We start from the raw sequence: 23339 nt of genomic DNA on the forward strand, positions 1-23339 counted from the left end.
TTCTTGCGAATTATATTTTGGTCGATGGAAAAATGGACCGGTGGGAGGCCGTGTTATTTATAAAAGGGGCCGGTATGGAAACACCTGTCACATGTTTTTATGGGTCCCCAGACACTGCTTCCTGTGCAGCACTGTCATGGACACCACGAGGCCTGAACCGGTGGCACGATGCTGACCCACCTCATTCATTTTCACGCCTACTTCTCTGATCGCTGCATGACCCAGCGCTGACAGGACGCCATGTAAACTGAGAGAGTGCTAATCTTTTAAGCTAACACAAATTCAATTACCACCAGCAAACATGCTGATACCTTAGCTGCCTGCCGTTGGCCACCACTGGAAAGTGTAGGTCGGCCATGGCAGCAAATTTCCCAAAAATTTGTAGGACACACACTTTTTCGTCTCTCTGTATGACGCAGTCATTCTGCCCATCCTTTTAATCAGTACTGTACTGAATGTGATTAACTTTGGTGGAGAGCTGCCTGCTTCTGTTTCACCTTTATTATTGCACAGTGTGATTTATTGCCACGAGCACACTCATGAAATCTGTCTCCTTGAGATGGCTCAGAGAGTGAAACAAAACAGGCTTTTTCATTTCCTGTAGGCTAGTGTTATGGCGGCATGATGCGTAAGACTTTTGCAGTGCGATGTTTTCCTGGTGACCTTCTCTCAAGGAGCAGATTGATTTATTTGCTTGTTCTTTTCTTTCTTTTTTTGGTGCTGCTTTCTTGAATTGGTGTGGGTTTCCGAACTCCTTCTGACTACTTTTATCATCATGGTTGCCTATAAAGGTAAGAGCACTTTTCTTTGTCAGTAAAACACAGCTAAAGGTTTAGCACCATGTTGTCAAATTAAAACTTCTTAAATACATGTTCCTCTATCCTTAAATGTCTAACACACACACGCACGCGCACACACACACACACACACACACACACACACACACACACACACACACACACACACAGACGCACAGACCCAGGAGTCATAAATTTTACGAGCGTTCAGAGTTTTGTTTCCATCGTAATGCTCCAAATCTGGTTGTGATTAAGCAGCCCAGTAATCCTCTCTGGATGTTGTCCATTTGCTGCCTGTTTTCTGAACACTATTATGTGCACACTGAATACACCATCCCCCTTAGCCTGCCCGTTTTGCGCTGTCTGTATGCTGGGGTCAAATCTAGGCCTGCAAACGGTGGCTGCTAGGCACCTCTCATTGCTCTGAAATGTCACATTAGCCCAAGGCCCTGTGTGTTGGAGTGAAGCAAGGCGAGGTTTGGGCCCAGCCTAACTAGAGGAGCAGAGTGACCCCTAACACACTCCCGTTATTCTGCACACATTCTCCAGGGAAGAAGCCTCCTCAGCACCATCTTGTCCAAGTTGATTGCATTCCTGTAGTGAAGCAGAAATTTGTTTCTGTCATGCTGTTGTTATTGGTCCGACTTCAACTGGCTTCAACTGGGTGCACTGGGGTGTTATTGCAGAAACAAAGTAAAAAAAAAAATAAAAAAAAAAAAACACAGAAAAAAAGTAATATGTAAAAGATGTTTTTAGTAATCCCCATAAGCTGGTCTCTGTCTGCAGAGAAGAGGATACGTTACTCTAATGTGAGTGGAGCAGTCATGAGGAACCAGGTTGTAGGAGAAGGGAGCTCTGTTATCATTCCCATTGGCAGTAATTAAAGTAAGTGTGTGTGTGTGTGTGTCTATGTAAGTATGTGCGTATGGAAAAAGTGTGTGTGTGTTTGTGTGTGTGTGTGTGTGTGTGTGTGTATGTGTGTGTGTGTGTGTGTGTGTGTGTGTGTGTGTGTGTGTGTGTGTGTGTGTGTGTGTGTGTGCGCGTGTGTGTGTACTGGCTTAGGCTCACAGTGATTTCTGCAGGACTGATTATGGGCTCAGAAGGATGGTGTGCTTGTGGTGTGATGATAGCAGACATTAAGATAAAGGCTTAAACCCTCAGACACTGTCCCCCTCCCTACTCACTCACACACACACACACACACACCCCGTCTGTCTGTCATTTCATTAATCATCTCCCTCTATCCTCATATGCATGTGTTCCTGTCTCACTCTCCCAGGCAGGTTGAGCCAGTAAGAGAGAATGTGAGTGACCCCTGGTTCGCTGGACTCTGTCCAGAGCTGTTGTGCTACTTGTATTTGTGACCACACTCTGTACTGGTGCTTGAAGCACGGCGTCCTCACCCAGTATTTGCCCTCAGTGCTGGGCTCACCCGGCCCATCAGCTAAGTGCCCCTGGCGTCTGTCATTACCAACTGCCCGTGCGGCAGGAAGCCAAGGCTGCTCACACAGCTGTCTGGGTACCATCCTCTCCCTCGCTGGCTACGCTGGATGGGATGTCATAGTTGATGAGAAGAATGAAACACACTTTGAGTCCCATGCTTTGAGTCGGTCCTCTCAGCAGACAGGATAGAGTCAACATGAGCAAGTGTATTGTTTTTACTGTGAACAATGAAGTTCTCACACTGTGACGTTTGCCAACTGGAATTATTTGGATATGAATTTGTATCAACTGGAAAGCACTGTAATTTGTAGGAAACTAGACAAAGACACTCAAAAACTGAATATTCACTGAATAACACCTATTAATTAGGAAATTCTGTTTCAGCCTCTACCTGTTGGGTTTTATTGCCTGATCTTTGTCTGACAGCAATTTTGTATTTTTACATTTTTACAAGAGAACATAGTTTTATATGGTTTTCACTATTTATTCAATACATTTTCTCTGCTCAATGATAAGAAAAATATTAACCTCTTTTTAGTGGGACATTATTTCTAAGGAAGAGATACACATATTGACACTGTACACGAGACCAGCATTTTACAAAAGCATAGGCACTTGACCAGACATGACTGACATATCCCATATTGATCGCTAATTTAGAGAGCTCTCATAAACAGATTTTCTCTGTGGCAGATGCCTGTGGGTGTCTGGCAGCTATATTCTCCCAGATCACGCTGAAAGCTTTCTAATTTGTATAGACATTTTAATTAGGCTTGCTTCAGAATATGAGGACCATGGCGTAGCTTCTACTGTTGTCCATAGCCTGCCTGTGCTCTCTACTCAGTGACATGAACACTCACAAAAAAAAAAACAACTTCATCACTTTAGGTTAAGGTGAAAGGCCACTCACAAAAGACTGTGACTGTAGAATCTCTTTTTCACAGGTAGACTTTTTTAAAACATAAACTCCAAGCTAGTGGAAACAAACTGCCAGTTTACTTTGAGCTGCCACTGTGTGGAAGAAAACAAATTTAGGTCATAGCAAGCACATCTGTTTAAAGGTTAACTAAACCCTACAGTGCCTTTCATATGAGTCATGATGGATTTGAAATCGACTCATTAAGCATTTAATGAGAAAACATTGTCCTTTCCCAAGCACATAGCCCTGTCACAGACTTGAGATGTTTACTTTGTTGTTGTTATTGTTGTTTACTTAAGCTTGGATCTCGTCAGAGCTCTTGTGCTCCAGCTGAGGAATGAGAGGCATCCCCTGGGCTGCTGTTGCCCTCCATATGCTGATTTCCTGTGATATCTATTATTTCATTCTGCCCTCTGTGAGAGTCCTCAGATTGCCACTGAATACAAATAGAGGAGGATCTTAGAATGCTGCGCATAGTTCACCAGGGCTGACGAGCTGCTAGGCGCTAATTTGGCATCCTCCATTAGGGAGGGCTGGGGGAATGCAGTAGAGAGTGCCAGCGAGACTGCTCCTCCTGCCCAGAGAACACTCCACTGTTGTGGTGGTCATCTATTTTTACAGCCGCATCTGATTGGCCGCTGGGGGCTTGCTTGCTGCCGATTGCGGCACATGGTATTCCAGGCCATCTGTCAGGCCGTTATTGAACAGTCTGAAAGCAGGACGCCCCCCTTTACTGAGATCCTTGCTAATGACTGTCCTCCCTGAGGACATGACAATTTCGGCTAGTCCCCACGGGCGCACGGCTTCACCCGGACTCTCCTGGCTCTGGCCGCACTATGACGTTCATGCCTCTAAAATGGAAGTCAAACACGTGACGTGTGTTGTTGGGTCCGTGAAGCATCGCATCAGTAACACACAAGCAGGGCACTGCCTTTGAGATTACCGCCCTGGTGTTTATAAAAAGGACTGCTGCCCTCAAATTTACCCCAAACAGCCACAATTACAACCCTAAGACTACATGGTGGGGCTGCGTTGTTTGTGGGTGGTGGGGAGCAAAAGAGGTCAAGAAAGATCTGTGTGAGTCAGGGATTTGACTAGAATCATTTGGGGTTTTATCCCCTTAACTATTTTTAGGGCGTGCTATGTTCCATACGCGAAGAGCTTGGTTTAGCGAAGCTAAATTAATAGTCATTTCCATTTTTTGTTTTGTTTCTTACCTTTGCCTGTTTGATTAAAATTCTGTTGGCATTTTTCAGCACACAGCCATTGATATCAGCAAAAATCTAATTAATTTTGATAAAGACGATTCATTACTTTATGTGATGGTTCTGAATCCATTTCAGTGTGTGTAACAGGATTCTAAAATCCAGTGCCTGAGTAAATGTGGGACTTGGTAGTTAATTGTTTTACACACGGAGCATTAATATCTCAGCTTTGGCTGTTGTGAGCATTTTAATTTTCCTGCTGTTGGAATAAACTGAAGAGAATAGAAGCTGTTACACCCACTGAGGCTATTCAGAGGCCTCAGTAAACCCCCCAAGGCTAGTCCGCAGCCTGCCCATTCTATCCCGGCTAGCTTTATTGGTCTGGGAGCCGTTCCTGTCCTGACAAACCAAACTGAATTGTGTCCGCTGCTCTAAATAGCTGCCGTTTGTGGTCGGGGCTGCTCCCAGCATGCTTGGGAAAGGACGTTTTTGTAGCAAGACCAGCTCGTCTAACATTTACATTGCACTAGTGAAACTCCAATGTTTCTTCATCATGGCTTTAGTTGGGCTTCATTGTTATTTGTCTTTTTTGGGGCTTGCTTTGTTTTTTGTATTTTTTCTTCCTTGGTGTAATATGTCTAATAATATTTCCATCACTCTGAGAAATATTCTGTCCATGAATATGAGTCATTCCAAACTAACTTTTCTCAGTAAGGCAAAATACATTTTCCATGTTAATATTAAAAATAGCTTCCATACATATTTATCTATTCTAATGAATTTTGTCTCCTGGAACTTAGTTACTAGATGCTTGCAGCATACAGAGTGCATTTTTATGTTATTTTTCTAGAAAGAGTTGAGTTTATACTTAATGTTTTTTTAAACTAGAAAGAGACTGGCTTATATATTGTAACCAGAGAGAGACTGGGTTATGGTTAATGTATTTTAACCAGAGAGAGACTGGCTTATAGTAATTTATTTTAACCAGAGAGAGACCAGTTGAGTGGATTATAGGCAGATCTCACTGCATAGCTGAGCTAGTGCAGATCAGTTTAATTGCATCAAGGCCTTTTTCAAACTAATAGAAAACAGCTGCCTGAAGGCCTGTTAGACAAAACACTGTCTGACATTAGCTGCTTGGTTACGTTATGCGAATAACCCAGAGTACCAGTAGCCAGTTCATTCACTGCAGTGATTCTCTATCACTGGCCACTTTTATGAGAGCCCCAGCAAAAGCAAGCAGAAACCAAATATGCTTAATTACAGGTCTTCTGGAGTCCTGCTTTATCTTATCACTGCTGAAATTTGCAGCCTGTGTAAGACCGCCTAAGTAATTATTCCAATAGCAACATCCAATGTCGTCAACATTTAGTGTGTCATGAGCAACTGTTGTTCTCTGCCAGTTAATGTAGACAGATGCACTGAATAAACGGCTGAATACCCGATAACCCCTTATGTTTCACTACAGCTGTAAGGAGCTCTTAGGTCAATACTGTGAACAACCAGCCAAAGGAGCCCACGCTGGACAAGGGAGGGAGTAGGACATGGAGATTAGGGCAGGTAACAGCCATGGCCCTCCACACATGTGGTGAGGTGCTGCAGCCATATGGGCCAGGCAGGGTAATGGGAGAGAGCAATGCATTAAGGGAGCCTCCGCACTGCCATTTTGTGTGCCGCTCAAAAGGGAGTAGGAGAGCCTGCTTCATCCATCACGCTACTCCCCTCTGCACCTAATCAGGCCCCCCCCACCCCCACGCCCGATCCAAGTCCTGCCGAAACTCGATTAGAGCACTGACAGAAGCTTTTACTGGCTTCCTGGCACTTACCCATAGTGCTTGCTGTCTGCCCCTGGAACACTATCCCTTCCCATAATGTTTATTTATGTGTTTATTGCTGCCATTTTGGTCCATTAGACCTATACACTAGTCCTAGCAAGATGCCTCTTTTAAACAGGTTTGCTATTTGCACCCCATGCAGAGAAGTGAGAAAAGGATGATAGGTTTTCGTATGTAAAGTGGGATGATGCAGTATGGGTTGTGTGGTTTCGATTCGGTTTTGTTACGCCACTCGAAGTCCCACTGAGTTTAGCAGAGTATATGTGGTTGGGCTTAGCTACATTTTGTGGTGGTCCTACCAGAACAATGAGAGGACTCTTTAAAAAGGATGTGAGAGGAGGGGTCTTGGGATTCTGGATGGATAAAAAGTAATAAAATGCTTTAAGGCAACAGAGTTTTTTTTCTGTTTTGTTTCTTCTGTTTATGTTCATGGGTAAGACATTAAAGGGAATCTTAAAAGTGCTTAGGATGTAAGTTCCAAAGATAGAGGAGAGACATGGCTTTAGCAGACAATAAGAAAGCCACACTGTGGTTACTGATTGTCAGGCTGAGTTTAACAACAAAGATGGCTCGTTCATTTAGAAATGAGAAGCTCTGAACTTGGATCTGTTTTGTGTCATATCACAAGAACAAACAGGGCTAGAGCAAAGGGAGCTGAAGTATGAAGACTGATGACGATTGGAGTGATTAACACCATCAACCAATCCACATTATTACAGTAATAAGTCAAGTGAGGAGATTCGGTGTGGAATAGGCTGTTTAGAATAGTGGGACTGCGAATAAGTTGCAAACCAAGTTCTTGTCGTGTTAAGAATGGTTAAGTGTAAATTCAGTGATATCAGACCACTAATGACATGTTGCATAGGGCAATATGCTTGCAAATTTAATGCTGGATTTGTATATTTGACTCTAGAAAAAAATCCTTTTTTATGGAAATCCAGGTTATTTGGTAAATGAGTGGGGCTTTCAAGAGAAATCCCCAACTAGCAGCAAATCATTCTCACTTTAATTTTGCCCTTACAAGTCATCCCATTCTAATGGGTTCAATTAATCCTTTTGATCCTTGGAAGAAAATCTAGCAAAGGCTGTCAGCACTTAAAAAAACCTGCTTATTCAAGAGGAACATTCACACAAGCATCACATCCCTGTTGACTGTTATAAAGTGCCATTTAATCTCACAAGGAGCAAATGCCTTTTTAAATTCAGCAATATATTTACTGGCTATGCAGAAGATGTCGTGGCATGCATGGTGGGTTGTGTTCCTCATGCTGGGGCTGTGTTAAGCCTTAGATTATATACACAAAAAAGTCTGCTCATCAACCACTGAATGCCCTCCAGACATGCACCCTCATTTCAGAGTAGATATTAGCTTAAAAATTTGCTTGATGAAAAGCCCATTTCAACCAAACACTAACCAGTCTATAATAACAAACCATGTGAGAGCCGACTGGCATGGCTGACATTTTGCAAATGCAACTGCGTTTCTTCAGAAGTTCAACAATCTTACAGTGATTTCACACTGAAACACACTGACAAACGATGCTGGATCAGCGTAGAGCCAGGGAGGAATGGGATTTCATGTGTCATGCATACTTCTTCATGAGACTGGGGATCAGCCAGACTGGAAATCAAGCCTAGCACAAGAAAGAACTCACAAAAACAGTGTGAAATGGACGTTTCCACAATGAGCTGCATACAAGCATGTAATTAGACTATCAGCTTTCAACAGCAATAGAAATAAGCTATAAGGTGTAGAAGAGATCTCCTCTCAAACTTTGCACACTGAGAAAAAGAACAAGCCAAGGTTGTTGCCTCATCCAGGCCTTGTAGGATAAATAAGGCTACTGAAACACACAAGGCAGAAGTAATCAAAAACTTAGCCTAACTTGGCCAAAGTGACTGTAATGGTGCCTGTATTCCTCCATAGTATTCCTCCATAGCATTCTTCCATACTGAATAACCCCTGTCTTCTGAGCACATAAGGATAACACTCCTGCCCTACAGTTGGACTTATTTTAGTCCTTCCTCCTACTGTGGTCATCTGTTTGGTTTTTTGGGTTTTTTTTGTTGTGTGTGTGTGTGTGTCTGAGAGAGAGTGAGAGAGAGAGAGAGAGAGAGAGAAAGTCAGAGTGAGTGTTTGTGCATGTGTGATTTTTCCAGCTGTGGTTTCAGCCTTACCAGTCTGTCTCTGGTTCTTATGTGCTCCATTAAAGACATTTGAATTCTTTTTTCCATCACTGTAGAAGCTGTCGACTCTAGGAACAAAGCAGAGAAAGCTTAGCTAAAGGGCCTTGAAGTAGCCCAGGAGTACAGCCCTGGACCCCAAATGTGGGAATTTGATATGCACATCAGTGGCTTGAGTGGCTATCCAGGGCTTATTTTCTTTATAGTGCAAAGGAAAGACATGAAAAGGAAGGAGAAATATTTTAGTCCAGATAATTTTAAATTATGAGGTCCACTACATGTCACTTGTGCAGAGGGATATGATTAGGAAAGTCAAACATGCAAGGCTATATCCATGTGTAAGTTTACTATTGTGCATTTCCTCTGTCACATTTAATACAATGAATCAACATAACATTTGTAGTCACATACGCCATGTAACTAATTTCATACTGATGAGAAATTGCTGAAGCAAGATTATTTGTGGAAGTCACCTATCAGGGTAATCACGTTGGTGGGTTTTAGTTTGGGAGTAATTGAATAACATGACTCGTGGGCTTATTATTGATCCCAAACCATTTTAGCATCCTCTATTGTCTCTGGCCAGCCAATTTAATTATGGAGGAAGCATAATGGGCTCATATATAAGTATTACCCCCTTAATGCAATCCGTGGTATACATTACCGTTACAACATCTGTGTGTTCTGGAAATGTGGATGGTGCTTCCATGTTTCAGCAGCCATTCCACACTGCCAGAGAGCAAAAGTGACCAAGTCAATTACGAGCAATGCCAACAGTTTCTGCAGCAATCTTCCCTGGCTAAGTGGTTGAAATGGTGGCACAATGCTGCCGTTTTCTCTCTGAGACTAACATAATGAATGGAGTTTCTTCTCAGCTCCAGAATTTTTCAAATATTTTTTTTTCTCACTTAGAACATGGTGTTCCACTGTAGATGGTGTTTTTCTTTCCCTCACTGTAGTACATGGTAATTAAGTGCCAGGCCATTCTGGCATTCTTCAGATTTGCAGTACCTGGATATGGATGCATGGGGCATAGTGATTAACCCAAGAATGCAATATTATTTATTTATATATTAAAACATTCAGAACACGAACTCAAATACTAATAATGGAATAAGTCTTTACATTAGTGTCTCTGTGCAGCATCTCAAAGCTGAATGTGCAAGAGTAGTATCTGTTTGTACCCCATCCTGCACCATTATCTTCTGGCTTTTTTCTTTTGTCCAGACAGCTGTGTGCTTCATTCTATTCTACACTCAGAGTGTCACACATTAGTAGGAAAAACAAGCTGGAGATCCCCAGCTGCCAAACGCACTGCTCCAACTAATGGGGAAAATATACCCAAGAGTAAGGGCATCAGAGAGGAAACCAACCTCAGCACCATTAAAAATGAGCAACCTTCGAGTGGTCCATCTGGCTTGAAGACATATACTTCATTTTAAGTTACAAATATAAAAATGGGCTAAAATTGGATAATACGCTTGGTAGAATTACATTTAAAAGCTATCTGCTGACACACAATCTCTTCAGATCAATCTGCAGGTCATGATGATATTAGATTATTAGAAAAAGTAGTGTCGAGCAGTCCTGGCCATGTATTCCTTAGAGAATACCACCGTTATTACCAAACCACCGTTCTGCCTTATAGAAACAAGGGTTAATTCACTGGGACAAGCTGAAGAAGTCGGTAGAAAATAATACTTCTTAGAGCTTTTTGAAGCGTGCACAGTGTGCCACCTTCTTTCTTTAGATTTCTCCCTCTAAAGAAATAAAAAGACCCATGTTAATTTATGAGCCCTGGCAGAGCCTTTAAACAAACCAATGAAGCTGTGGAGGGTTAATGGCGATGCTTGCTCCCTCTGCTGTTGGCCTTGCTCTCATCCTGCCAGTCTGAGAGGTTGAGAGCAAGTTCTCCCCATGCCCAGCAGGGCAGAATGGCTCAGCTCTCTCTGATCCTTCATTTGCAGTTTTATTCTATTCATTCATGGCCCACAAAGTGTTTGATGTCAAGCTGATCCTATGCATGTTTCATGGCTTCCTTGCTTTTCTCTTGATAGACTTTTGTAGTTGGATTTGTATTGAAAAAAAGGCCTTTATAGCGCAAGCAAAACTAAGGTAAGGCAAGCAGAGTGATGAGAATGATATTAGATGTGAGATCATCCCAGTTCATTATTATCATGGTAATACCTCCCATTGTCCTTAATAACTGTGACTTAATCATTTTAGGGTCTCCCTAGTAACATTCAGGAATCCAAAGCTGTTAGAGATGTGATCATCACATATGGTGGCTGTATACTTGTACAAGTTCCCAAACAGCTACTTCAGTTATTACACAAAAACATGCCTGGCATGATAGCTTTCCTTCAATAACCAATAACAATGCAGTACCTAATAAACCAAACTGTCAAAGGTCAAATGTGGGTGTGCCTGTCTGTATTAGAATACACCGCTCCTTTGTGCACTCGCTGTGTGTAAATTATGCTTTCATGCTCTTAGAATGACACTATGATTTTTTTTAGTTCTGTTGCTATTGAATTGGTAACCCTGCTGGCATGGTTCTGTGAAGGTGTCCAGGAGTCCTGGGGCATGCTTTATTCTGATGCTTATTAGACACCCATGTCACATCTTAAACAGCAGCCCAGAATATTCTGATAGGAATCCCACCAACCTTTTATTTCCTCCATTTGAGAACTTTTTGAATCATATCTTATTAATACCATTTTGGAGATTGAAGTTAGGGCACAGGAAGAAGTTTTGTAGTAAACACTCATCTTTTTCTCAAGTTAGCAGTTATATGTATATAAATATCCAAAGAAGATTCCAGGTGAGTAACTGCAGTGTACTGATACAGGTCCTCTGTCCAAAACGTCCTGTTTCTCTGTAAACTTTCTGTACTTCACAGCAATTTTCAATCAATCTCTTTCTCTCTCTCTCTCTCTCTCTCTCTCTCTCTATATATATATATATATATATATATATATATATATATATATATATAGAGAGAGAGAGAGAGAGAGAGAGAGAGAGACAGACAAAGAATGAGCCTGTTTGATTTTGGCTCTGCTGAAACCGTTATCAGAATGTTTTTTACATTGGCATTTTCTACATTTTATGTCTCTGGTTCATCCCAGCTGTGAACACTTACAGAGTCTCAGTGTCACCCGGCGTCACGCTCTTAGGGGTGGGTTTATATTGCAGGAAAAAATTGAACTGGAATAAATGTGTCAGGGCTGCAGTAGTGTAAAGACTTTTGCAGATGACATGGTGAAATAAAATATGCGTCTACCCCAGTGTCCTGGGAACTTCAAATGAGGCTTTTCTAATCATTTCCCCAGTGCTGGGGCTGTGTGGCGGATGGATTGGAGCTCTGCAGAAAAGCAGGCAGCCCTTCGGCCTTCGCCTGCTAAAATGAGGACACATGAATCGAGAACTTGATACTTCAGGTTGGAGGTTAGGGGGCAGAGATACAGTGGTTTATGTAGAGGCACTCTCAAAGCTGGTGTTTCCTGACCTCTGTCTAGACAGTGTTGGATTTCAGGAAGTTAGCCAGATATGATGGTGTCGTCTGAAATATGCAGCCTTTGCTCCTTTCATCTGATTGCATTTTTAGAATTTGCTTTCTACATCTTTAGATGTAGAGGGAGCCGCAAAGGACTTGAAAGGAGTCCGCAAAGGACTTCTGCGCCTGTTATTTGAATTTGCTTGTGTTATGTCCTTCTAGCAGGGACTAGTCTTTTGCATATAAATCTTGCTACATTTTAAGTGGGAGAACCATTCACACAATCACATACCATATGAAAGCCTCATGTCTTCGTTCTCCTTGGGAATGTGGTGACCAATATGCATAATGATTTTCAGATTGAACAGATTTTCTGAGTATACATGAGAAGCAGTAATAGGAAGAGAGTTTTTTTCCTCACCAGACAGCCTGCGCTACAGAGAACTGTGTGGTACGGTAAATTGGCAATGTTTCTGTCTGTGGCCAAGTTTTCTCCTTCTAAAAGACATTATTTTATGATAATAAATACAGGCTTTAGAGAGGGGAAGCACTTCCCAGGAGCATCAGCCGTGTCATGCTTAACCCTTAGCCCATCAATTTATCGTCCAAGTGTGTTAGAGCGAAAGAGTAAGAGTTTGTGTGTGTGTGTGTGTGTGTGTGTGTGTGTGTGTGTGTGTGTGTGTGTGTGTGTGTGTGTGTGTGTGCGCGCACACTTGTGTATCCCTATCTCTGGGCTCTCACTGCTTTCTTGTCTGCTTGGTAGAGAACAGTAGCACACGACTAAAGTGTTGAGAGAAACAAGGGTCACATGGGGGTCAACTTGCTCAGGCTGCCTGGGGACATGCATGCTCGCCAGCATTCATCTGCCGGCAGCGTGAAGGCAAAACGATGTTTCACCGCTGACGCAGGCTGCTTCTCTCTACTATTTTGGCTGGCTATTTATTTATCTAGTCCATTTTCATTCACGTTATCAGGGTATGAGAGAAGCAAGAGTTTGCATACCTCTGCTATTCCATATGTTTCTTGAATGGGTAATTTGTCAGCAGGAGCGTCTCAGATTTTAGAATGGCAAGCGCGGATCGCTGCCATTTTCTGCAAAAAGCTTTTGAAGCATGCCATGCTTAGATGTGGTATGTGCTCCGCTATGCTAGCTGAATGAAAAGCCTCATGAATTGTTAGTAGAAACTCTATGTAGCTTTATACCACATCGCTGAGCACACACAGTGACCACAGTGTTGCTCAATGTTCTGTTCCCTTTACCATCCACATAAAGCTTCTACTTCTAAATCAGGGAGACCGAAATCAGTCATGAGCTTCATCCATTTGCTGCAAGTCTGGCTTCACATTTGGCCATGGGATGGATATTATCGTTTGGTGGTGTTCTGCAGACATGCTTACATGGCCTGTTTGGTAATTAAAGCTGGGGATTCACTGCATTACACACAGGCCGTGTCTGCCTGCAGACGGCCAAATGCAAATTCACAATTCAGCACAGCATGTAATTAAGGGTCCTCTCGAGTGTGGACAGCGTTTCCAGCCCCTCGAGCGATCTACGGCAGTGTGAAGTGAGGTGAAGTTCCTCTCCAGCACACTGTCCTCCCTGGAGAAGCTTGTCTGGAACCTGGCTGCTTTGCCACCTGCCATTTCATGTGTGCTTTTATGGGATTCAGGAGCCCGTGAGGTTGCTACGCATGCGCCGCCCCAGGAAACGGGCCCTCACTCCCATCTGCTGGTGACCCACACGTGCCTGTTAATTGCCCGGGTGAAAGAATGAATGAACTGTCATTGGCATTTGTGCCTCAGGGCCCCACAGAAATTTTCAGGGGCATTGAAAGGATGGGTGCACAGAATTGGCCGTCAGGTGGAACGGTGCAAGGAAGAATAGTCGAAACAAATGATTTGTATGGATCACGCGACTCAGCCTTTGGCTGCAATCCAGCCGAGCTGAAGGGTGCACGTCACGCATATGTTCTCCACTGCCCTCCACTGACAGTACTAGGCCTTAGTCGGCTCAAACACGAACCCGTCCACTGTCACCTCTCGGTTTCAGTTTCAAATCCAAAAGATGCCGGTCTTGTCATTATGAGTGCGTCCTGGCATGACAGTGCAGTAAACAGCAAGCAAGCACCTAGCATAGATTGTTGGCAGTGATGGGGTCACGTTGGCCGTGGTGAGAGACTCCGGTTTATTGACCTGTAAAAGTCCAGGAGCCTGCGTGTATGGAGATGGATGGGTACATTTGACACGAGGTATGGCCTCAACACTTTGTAAGCGTGCTAAGATTAAGCAATACGCCAGTCCTGCGCAGCCCCTCTCTGCCCCGTCTTCGAGAATTTGAATGGAAAATGTCACAAGTAATTGGATATGCTGTGACCTTTTTATCTGTGAGGTGTGTTTCAGTTCCCTCTTTTGTTCAGGCGTCCTAATGGCTGACTGTGAGACTCCCACTCCCCTCACCTTGCTGTCAGCCCAACAAGAAGGCCAGTTCAAAAATTTTGACTCTTCCACTTACCCCTGACTCCAGAACACAGGCAATATCCCAGAGCTTTGCGTTCCCCCCCCCCACGGGAAACGGATTATCCCCCGCTGGTGTATAATTCGGAACGTTAGTTCAAGGAATAATGTGCTGTGTTTGACATGCATGCTGTGTTCCTTAAGAAAGTAACAGTTAAGTACACCGCGGTGGTGACATGTGGACTGGACTTGACGACAGATCCATCAGGAGTGGCGGGGCTTTTCTGGATGGCGGCGTCATGATGGAGGCCTTTGGGCTTAACCTCACAGGCGATTTGCCTGTGGCTTCAATCAGTGAGTGGTTGGCTAGTTTACATTAGAGTATTCTGACAGCTGCTGTAAGCATGCCTGGGCCTGCAGCCCCTACTAAGCTAAGGCACCAGGACTCAGTGAGACACTTAACTGTGCGTTTGCCTGCGTGTTTGTTTCCCTTTATTTCCTACTTTCATTTTCCTTCCATTTCCATTCGGTATGCCAATGATTCTATCCAGACGGCATCAAATAGCTCTTGATGATGGCTATCGATTGTGAGCATGAGCATGCGAGTGCGACTGTCTGTTAGGATTCAGCAAAAGTGGATTCAAATCAAAGGAGCATGACACACAGTCAGCGCCCCCCACCCCTATTTTGTATCGCATTTTCCAGAATTCCTGTGATTGATCCATGACACAGCAGGGAGCCAAGCAGGAGGGCTGGAGCATGCTAGCAGAGGTCACCTAGCAATGACACTTTGCCCATAAAAAGTGTCACGCGCGCCTGTTCTTTTCCCATGGTGTCTTCTTTAGCCCTGTGGACGCTGGAAAATGGCTCTGATGGATAATCCCTGCCTTTCTTTCTGCTGCATCAGCTCTGGCCAGCCAGATTGAGAGTCACGACACCCATGTGGTAGATCTGAGGCACCGGCTGAACTGTTGAACCCTGCTACTGCACACAGCATTCCTGAAGACCACTGCACACAGCTACCACACTGCATTCTTGAGGAGCATGGGGACACGTACCTCAAAATGGCTTTATCCGCCCCATTCCTTATCTTCTGCTTGTCACAATATTTGTATGTCCCCCCTTTTAACTTCAACCTAAACCAGTGTATACATATATCAGAACTCCCTGGCTTCAGTTTTATGGATGAGGTTAAATCAATATTTCCCTTTCAAATGGTAAACAGGATCTTTTCTGAGTCCGAGGAACCCCCTCGTTGCTTTAGTTTCTGAAGGGAATAAATCTGCAGGCAGGCTGCTTGGCCTTAAACAGCAAAGCAGAAGCTGTGATGTGATGTTAATCAGGCTGTGTAACCCTTGGCCAACCCTTAATCCAAGCTGACTTGCAGCAAAATATGGCCAAAGGAAACTTGTTTATTTTAAAAAGTATTTCACCACAAGAATTTAGATTCTTGCTCCAACCACCTGAAAATAGAAACATCCAAGTTACTAATGAGGTGGATCTGTAATTACTGGAATCTCAGATCTAGCTTGCTGAATTACAAATAATACTCCCCAATTTGTTAAACTCTTTTTGGCTTCCAGTCATGAAAGTAGGCCTTACCTAAATAGACCAGAAGCAGAGCACATTTTGGGGATTTACTTCTGTACTGGATACAGGCGTTCTCACACTTCTTCATACTCTACTGATGTACTACATTGTTTTAAATGGATTAACTCAAAGGGAAGCCTGCCTTCTGTGAAAACTTCAGTTGTTGGCATCCATATGTTGTTTGATACTGACCAGATCCAGCAGAAAAGGTAAAATGTGATACAGAGTAATACAAACTGTCTTCGATGACGCATGTATATAAAGTTCCCTATTGTCGGGCAGCCAAAACCAATCTAAACCTGTTCGGTAAGCAGATTTTGGTTCTTGCAGACAGTCATATCACACCCCATCCAGTGTATATAATGGAGAGCAATGGCTCCGATTTATTCTGAGCACACGAGAGCAGCAGTGCTATAAATCCACACATGCCAGCTTTAATAAAGCGTAGACCTGGAGACATGCTGAATAAAGGCAAGAGTGTTACTCGCAGAGCCTGTCATGCTATCAGAGAAGCTACACTGCACCTATGATGTACACATGAAAAGCAGTATGAATATGCTGGGGTTTTTTCTCTTGGCAGCAAGCTCTTCATTATAACATTAAAGGAGAGGAACTGAGGATGAAACAGCTGCGGATGAAACTCACCGTGCTGATAAATATGGTCGCCCACCTTCCTGTATCGTCTGAATCGCAGCACCTGATAAGGCTCAGTGACATACCAGTATTTCATCAAGCACCGTGCCACTGCACCCCATGATGCATTGCACATGGCAGCGAGCCCCATGGGTGAACACCGCATGCCCTGATAACATCCGATCTCTTCTAATACTGTGCGTGTCTCCGTTCACCACAAAAAGCTATCTACGTGTGCTGACTCAGGCAGGGGTCAAGATAGATCGGCAGGGACGAAAACCAGAAGATCTGGTGAAAGATGCCAGACAAGATCTGGTTTTCTCAAGTGTGTCCACACTTTCCATTTCCGCCAGCACTCTCCATGCACACACGAGGAGAGATGATGACTTTTACAAAAGGTTCTTATTTTAGGAATCTTATTTTAAGAGTCTGACCTTGAGGCCACTTGGTGACCTAAGAGTCAAGCAATAGGAAACACATTAGCGGCAGTCTCCTCTCCCTGTCCTCTATTAATCTTCCACTAGATAACAGATAACTCATACACATCTTTACTGGCTAACTACACTCTGAAGAACTGAATTTCTGTCCGAAAAACTACGTTATGCTGCTGTTAGTTATATGACTGCAAGCAATGATCGATACCGACATCTTACTTTGGCAGATTTTTTCTCATATACCAACAGAGGCGTAGAGACGGCTGACTTTAGTGTGCTGTTCTTAGCCATGTGTGTCATATTAGGGTGTAGCAGTGCAGAGCCATTGCAGGTGACTGCAAATACAAAAACAAAGCCCGTGGCAGGTATCGGCGAGAAACTGACTACGGCTTAGCCTACTCCGCTTTTGGCTCCATTAATTTCACACTTGGTTGCCTGTTGTAAGAACATGTGGCCTAATCCTTGAACTTCCACTCAGGGCATCGGTGGCCGCTACTTTTTGAAGGCATTATATGTCTCTGTCATACTGATGTATGTGTGTGTGTGTGTGTGTGTGTGTGTGTGTGTGTGTGTGTGTGTGTGTGTGTGTGTGTGTGTATGTGTGTTGTGTGCATGTATTTTTTCTTAAAGTCTGGTTATTGTTATGTTATATATGTCCCTCAGAAAGCATGGGTTAACTTCCGAACTTTAACCCTGATACCTGAACAGAGACATGTCTCTATACAAAATATCCAGCCATTTAAATTCCAGACATTTTAGTCTGCCAGTCTGATGTTCCATTTTCTTGTTCATTGATTGTGTGCTGTAACTAAGGGTTTTTTTTTCTCCTCTCCCTGCTGCAACCCTCCCTGCTATCTGCCTGCCTCCACTCCGAATCTTAGGTAAGATCCCCCTGGCTCACGCTTTCACTATTCCACAACAACCACAGTGAAACGCATGGCACACAGTACACTGTACAGGGCGCGGTGCACTTCACAGGGATCGCAGCCCTGTAAGGGAGCTAAACTCACATCAGAATGGGTTTTCCAAGAATAAAAATCCTAAAACATCCCGGGGGAAATATGCAGGTGAAGATCAGGAAGGTGCTGAAGGTATTGAAATCTGTTTTGTTGACTCCTCTCTGCGTCTCGGGAAGCTGTCATTTAATGACAGAGGAGAGAGGAGAGGCAGGATTAGCCTCCCAGGCTCCCTTGGAGGTCGTCAGCCTTGAGATTGCCAGGTCGGTAGAGGTGTGTGGCATCCATCAAACCGCACCGAGATGCTGAAACTTCTGCAACAATCTTTAGCTTCACTCTCTCCACTCTGACATAAAACATTGCCTCAAAGTCTGTCAAAAAATTGCAGTGGATCGACGATTTTCTCTCCAAATTGTGTCTGCAGCCTTGTGCTGCACTTTCTCATGCCAAGACAGTACAGCCAAATACAGCAATCCTAATTCTACAGAGTTTGTAACGATAAGCTCTTACTTGAGTCCTGGAGAGTAGTTTACTGTGGGTAAAACTGAGTGTGTATGTGGATATGTGTGTGTGTGGGTATGAACCTATGTGTTTGTTTGTGTGTGTGTGTGTGTGTGTGTGTGTGTGTGTGTGTGTGTAGTAAAAACACAGACCTGCTAGGCACTGCTAGGCGCATCCTGTGGGATGATGCAGCACAAACCCAGCGGATCTTATTTATTTCTGCTGCGTTTACTCTTCAAGATTTATGACAGCATTACAGAAGCTGTTTATACAGAGCAGCATGTGGGTTGAAGAGATGACGCTGGAGTGAAAGGCCCAACATTTGCTCTCTGCTAGGGGCATAAGGGCAGGGGTCATCAGGAGGCTACTGACAGACCTATACAAGGGACTGTTAATCATTACTCTCTGCAAGGTTGCAACATGCAAATGATCTCTGTAACAAGTCACGTATGTGTTTGTCCTTGTGAGCTGTAAGTGTTCTGGCCAGTCCTGGCACTTCCAAATAAGTGCCATCTGCATATTTACTGTCATTGCATTCCCACAATCCAACAAGGACAAGTAGTTCTGGTTAAAACAATGCAGACCATTCTTTAAGCACCTCGCAAAAAGTGATGCGAGCAATGTGATTGTTTTCCTGCCACTGAAGTTGCTGTTCATGGTGAAGCTTATCGGGCACCGTGTGAAGGAAGGAGGGGATTCTTCAGCTGTGCGACCCACAAGTAACAAAAGCGATGGTGAGTGGGTCAGGCCCATGTGTCCTCAACAGGACGCCGGTGTGTTCTCTCAGAGAGCCTAGCCAAAGAGAGGCAGCAGGAGCACAGGGGGCTATGCCACAGTAACGGGATATGAACCTCTTACATACGAAGAGAGCCGCGAAGGTCACAGAGGTTGCGTTTAACGGGACAATGTGCAGTGGAGTCTTTCTTAGCATGCTTATGATTTATTTCTCCATCCTCCAGAGATCATTCTTCCCCTGACCTTCCAGAGGCACAGGGTGTGTTTAGTTTTTATCTTGGTACTGTTCTCAGAACTCTAGAGGGCATGGAGGTTTTTTGAATGCAAATCCAACCACCACCACACACACCCCACAAATAAACACGCACACACACACACACACACACACACACACACACACACACACACACACACACACACACACACACACACACACACACACACACACACAGAAAGAGTCCATAGAAGACAATGGGCCAGCTTAGCACAGCACATGGCCATGCTTTGTCCTTCAAGGAGAGGAGCCCGCTGTGCGTGAAGGGCTCTCAGCGCAGATGCAGGCTGCCCATTGTTGTTGGTGATATAGGGGCCACCGAAGAGAGAGAGAGAGCCAGGGGCCCGCAGTGGCTGGCGAGGGTAGGGGGAGGAGGAGGCGGGCTGATCCTTACCCTGCTGAGGCTCTAGAAAAGGCGTCACCTCATCCCAGCACTGACCCACGGCCACACACACACCCCTCCCGCTGCCCAGCCCTCCTCACACCCTTCCTTTATGACATCACAGCGCTCCTGGGGTGTTGGCATGGCAAAATCTACTGGATGTGCAATGGCAAAGAGCTAGAACAAAGACATCAGTAAAGCAGTAATGGCAAATGAAAGCTCGGCGCCATGCGCCTCTCCGATTCTGACGTGCGCCGCCAAGCCCTCCTTCAGGCTCGTGGATTGTCCTTCACCCGCCACAGCTACAGCTGCATTGAGCACAGACAGGATTTGTTTGCTGTAAATAACATGTGGAGCGGGCCCATGGCCAGAGCCTATTTTCCTCGTGCCACTTACGGCTAATGATGGTGTGGCGCCCCTCAAACACAAGTGATCCTCAGCTGCTGCTGGCGTCTCAACACAGCCCAATGGCACGCCCCGCTCGGATTGGGTGTGTGGATAGGAGAGCTTCACATGCCCGGGAATATATACTTTTCCTAAGCAGCCGCAAGTGGCCAATTGTCTGCGATGATCCGCACTACACGCTCGTATCTTGATCTGCACTTGTAGCAACCGATCCAGATGGTACAATTACATCACTTCCTGGGGGTAAATTTAAGTCACTTGTATATAAATTGATAACAGAAAAATGACACAAAAACCAGCAAGTTTCTTTCTCTCGTTTTTTTGTCTCTCTTGTTCCAATGTAGGGCATCTTGGGTTTTTTGTATAAGAATATTTTTTTGTTCATTTTAAGGTTAATAGGAAAAATTGACCTCTAATATGAAGCTGATTTCTCTTTTCATTGCATGTAGCTGTGCTAAAGGTTTGAAATCAGTCTAGACTTTTTTGAGGGTGCATGCTAATGTAGTTGGTAACGGATTGACAGTGGCAGTTCTAACATTGAAATGGAAAAACCTGTCCCATTAGAGAATGGATTTAATACTCAGTGGTGATGGCAGTATATAATGAATGTCAGGCCAGGGAGGAAAGTCTATTATATCAGATACACAGTGGGCCTTTTTATAGGAACAAACAAAGCCCATTTAATCATACTGCTCCGCATTTAAGCAATTTTTTGTTTCCTACTAACTGCTTCTATATACTGTAAGTTTTTGTCATGTAGAGCAAACTACGAATTTCAACAACCTTGGTTACTGCACTATTTTTAGCTTTTATTTTTCTTATTTTTCCCCTTTAAAACTCCCAATAGCTCTATATTTTCCTGGTTTTAAGGACTTTCTGTAAAGCATTTCTATGTCATATATATAATTCATTTGACTCCCTGGTACAGCATATCGCATACAGGGCTACTCCCAGCAGACTGCAGTATACTGTAGCTTCCTTTTCAGTGCCGCTGTCACATATAGAAAGACCTGTGCCATAGACAAAAAGCAGAACTTCCGAGCACGGCTGTCTGTCTCACCAGTCACCAGCCAGCTGTAATGGATAGCTCAGTAAACCCCGGCATGCGATCCAGCTAAGAATAATAGCTATTTAAGCATAGCGGGAAAAGATTCTGAAGCATATACTGGAGCCCAAGCCGGCCAGGTGAGATGGCAGCTGCACTTCCTCTGCGCATGCCATTCTCCTCAGTCATGGAGTCCATATTCTCTGCATGCACCAAATGCCATCGCATTCATGTTTCGCATGGTTCACCAAGTGCCAGATTAGGACTTAAGCGTGAGTGGAATCTTGTAGTGCTCGAGTGGTCACCACAGCCTCCTAATAGCCTGGGGGCCTAATCTTTTCTGTAGCGCTGTCTCAGAGAGAAGGGGAAGTTCATTTGTCAGGTCGTGAATGAAAGTCCAAGCACATTGGATTGATTTCCAGTGCTAACACGCCCCTCCTTGGCCCTTCCCCACTGCCCGTGACCATGGAGAGAAAGAGGGTATTTGTAAAAGTCTCCCAGCAGCCCTGATGGGCACAGTAGAGGCCCAAACACTGCAAGAGAGATGGACTGACACGTCGCTCTCTTTCCCTCTCTCCCTCCGGATCCTACCGGTCACACACACACAGTTCCCACCAAAGGCTCTGAGAGAGAAAAACAGTGGGGTGAAGTAGATTTGTTCTAACTAGACTTGCCACGTCCTTTCTTGGCTCAATGTTTTGAAGGTTTGAGTGCAATGTGGATGAGGCAAAGCATGCAGGAGCCCTCAGCGCGATTTGTGAGTGCTTGCGCTTTAATTAGGTGTACATGCTCTATAATCCCACACAAATTAGAACCAATAGGAACCGTGCTAGCAGTATTTTCACAGTTCATTCACCTGTGGCCATTTAATGTGCCTTAAACCGGGAGGGCACTCATGTTCTCATTGGGCAGATACAGACACTAGCAAAAGGCTGGCCCTGGTCCCCACAGGTGCGCTGCTTGGAGAGGCTTTGAGAGGAACTGGTGAAGCCTTCACTCTATTTAGAGCCGGAGCAGGCGAGCGGTTGGAGCGAGGGGGGCTGGGGCTTTAGTCTGGAGCTGGGCCCTCGCTCAGGCTTCTCTGCTGGTTCTTGGCCCCTCTCTGCCTCTTTCCCCAGTTTGGCAGACAGACCAGCCCCACGCTGCTCTCGGTGTCAGCATGAGAGGGTAAATGATCTTTTCCACACTGGTTTGCCTCCCCATGACACGTTCACAGGTTCGTGAGTGGCGCTAGCCCTGTCCCCAGAGGAAGTCAGTCAATGTTTGTTTTGAAAGCTGACTACCAGCATTTCTCTAAGGGAGGGTCTTTCACACATGACAACCCAGTTCCACAAGTCTCCCCTTCACTCTGCAGCAAGATTTTTTTTTTCCTCTGGAAAAAAGGGGAATTTTTGGCTCCGGTTGAAATGTCTCAAGAAGATGAAAAGAGGGAGAATGAGGAAACTAGTAGCATTTGTTTTAGTGAGGAAGATGAAGGCAGGTTGAATTTGTTTAAAGGATGGCGAAAGTGGTCCCTGCTTTATTAATATGCCGCTTGTTCAAACAAAACACACTGACTTGGACTGGCGAGGCGCGGGAGCAGCAAACGAATGAGTCAGACTCTTGGCCTGGTGGGGAAAGGGAGAGAAAGAGAATGAGAGCGAGAGAATCGTGTTAAACAAAGTGCTCCCAGACACCCTCCCTGCTGCCACGTATACCTGCCCGCAGGGGAACACCAAGAGGCACGAACACCCTCCCACGATGAGGTCTTCACACGCTGCAGCTCTATTCCTTTCCTTTGCCGCATGTCCCAGACCCTCCGCGGTGCGGCGGGGTCCACAGGAGAGCGGCCTAGCCTTCACCTAGCTGCCGCGGCAGCTCCAAGCTCCTGCTTGATGGAGTAACAGTGGCTTTAACTAGAAAAGGATCCCATCATATCTTTACATTTTACAGAGGGGCCTTCAGATGTCGTCACAGCAGGAGAGTTATTACTGCTGCTTTGCTGGGCCACTGCAGTGAAGCGAAAGAGCAAGCCGATTACCTTTCATCACTTTGTAATCATTTAGAAA

General features: G+C 44.6%; 1 protein-coding gene across 11 annotated transcripts in view; it reads left to right on the forward strand.

Moving 5' to 3' along the window:
- ncam1a (neural cell adhesion molecule 1a) overlaps positions 1-23339 on the forward strand; it is a 149937-nt gene that overhangs the window by 24827 nt on the left and 101771 nt on the right. Inside the window, exon 1 of one of the 11 annotated variants that reach the window (XM_027003456.2) lies at positions 740-791. The exons of the other annotated variants lie outside the window; for them this stretch is intronic. Coding sequence (XP_026859257.2) covers positions 776-791 — 16 coding nt within the window. The 5' untranslated portion in view covers positions 740-775. Of the gene's footprint in view, positions 1-739; positions 792-23339 lie in introns of those variants that run through there. 11 annotated transcript variants of the gene reach the window in all.

This window comes from Electrophorus electricus, chromosome 6 (assembly GCF_013358815.1).
Source record: "Electrophorus electricus isolate fEleEle1 chromosome 6, fEleEle1.pri, whole genome shotgun sequence".
Lineage (NCBI taxonomy): Eukaryota > Metazoa > Chordata > Actinopteri > Gymnotiformes > Gymnotidae > Electrophorus > Electrophorus electricus.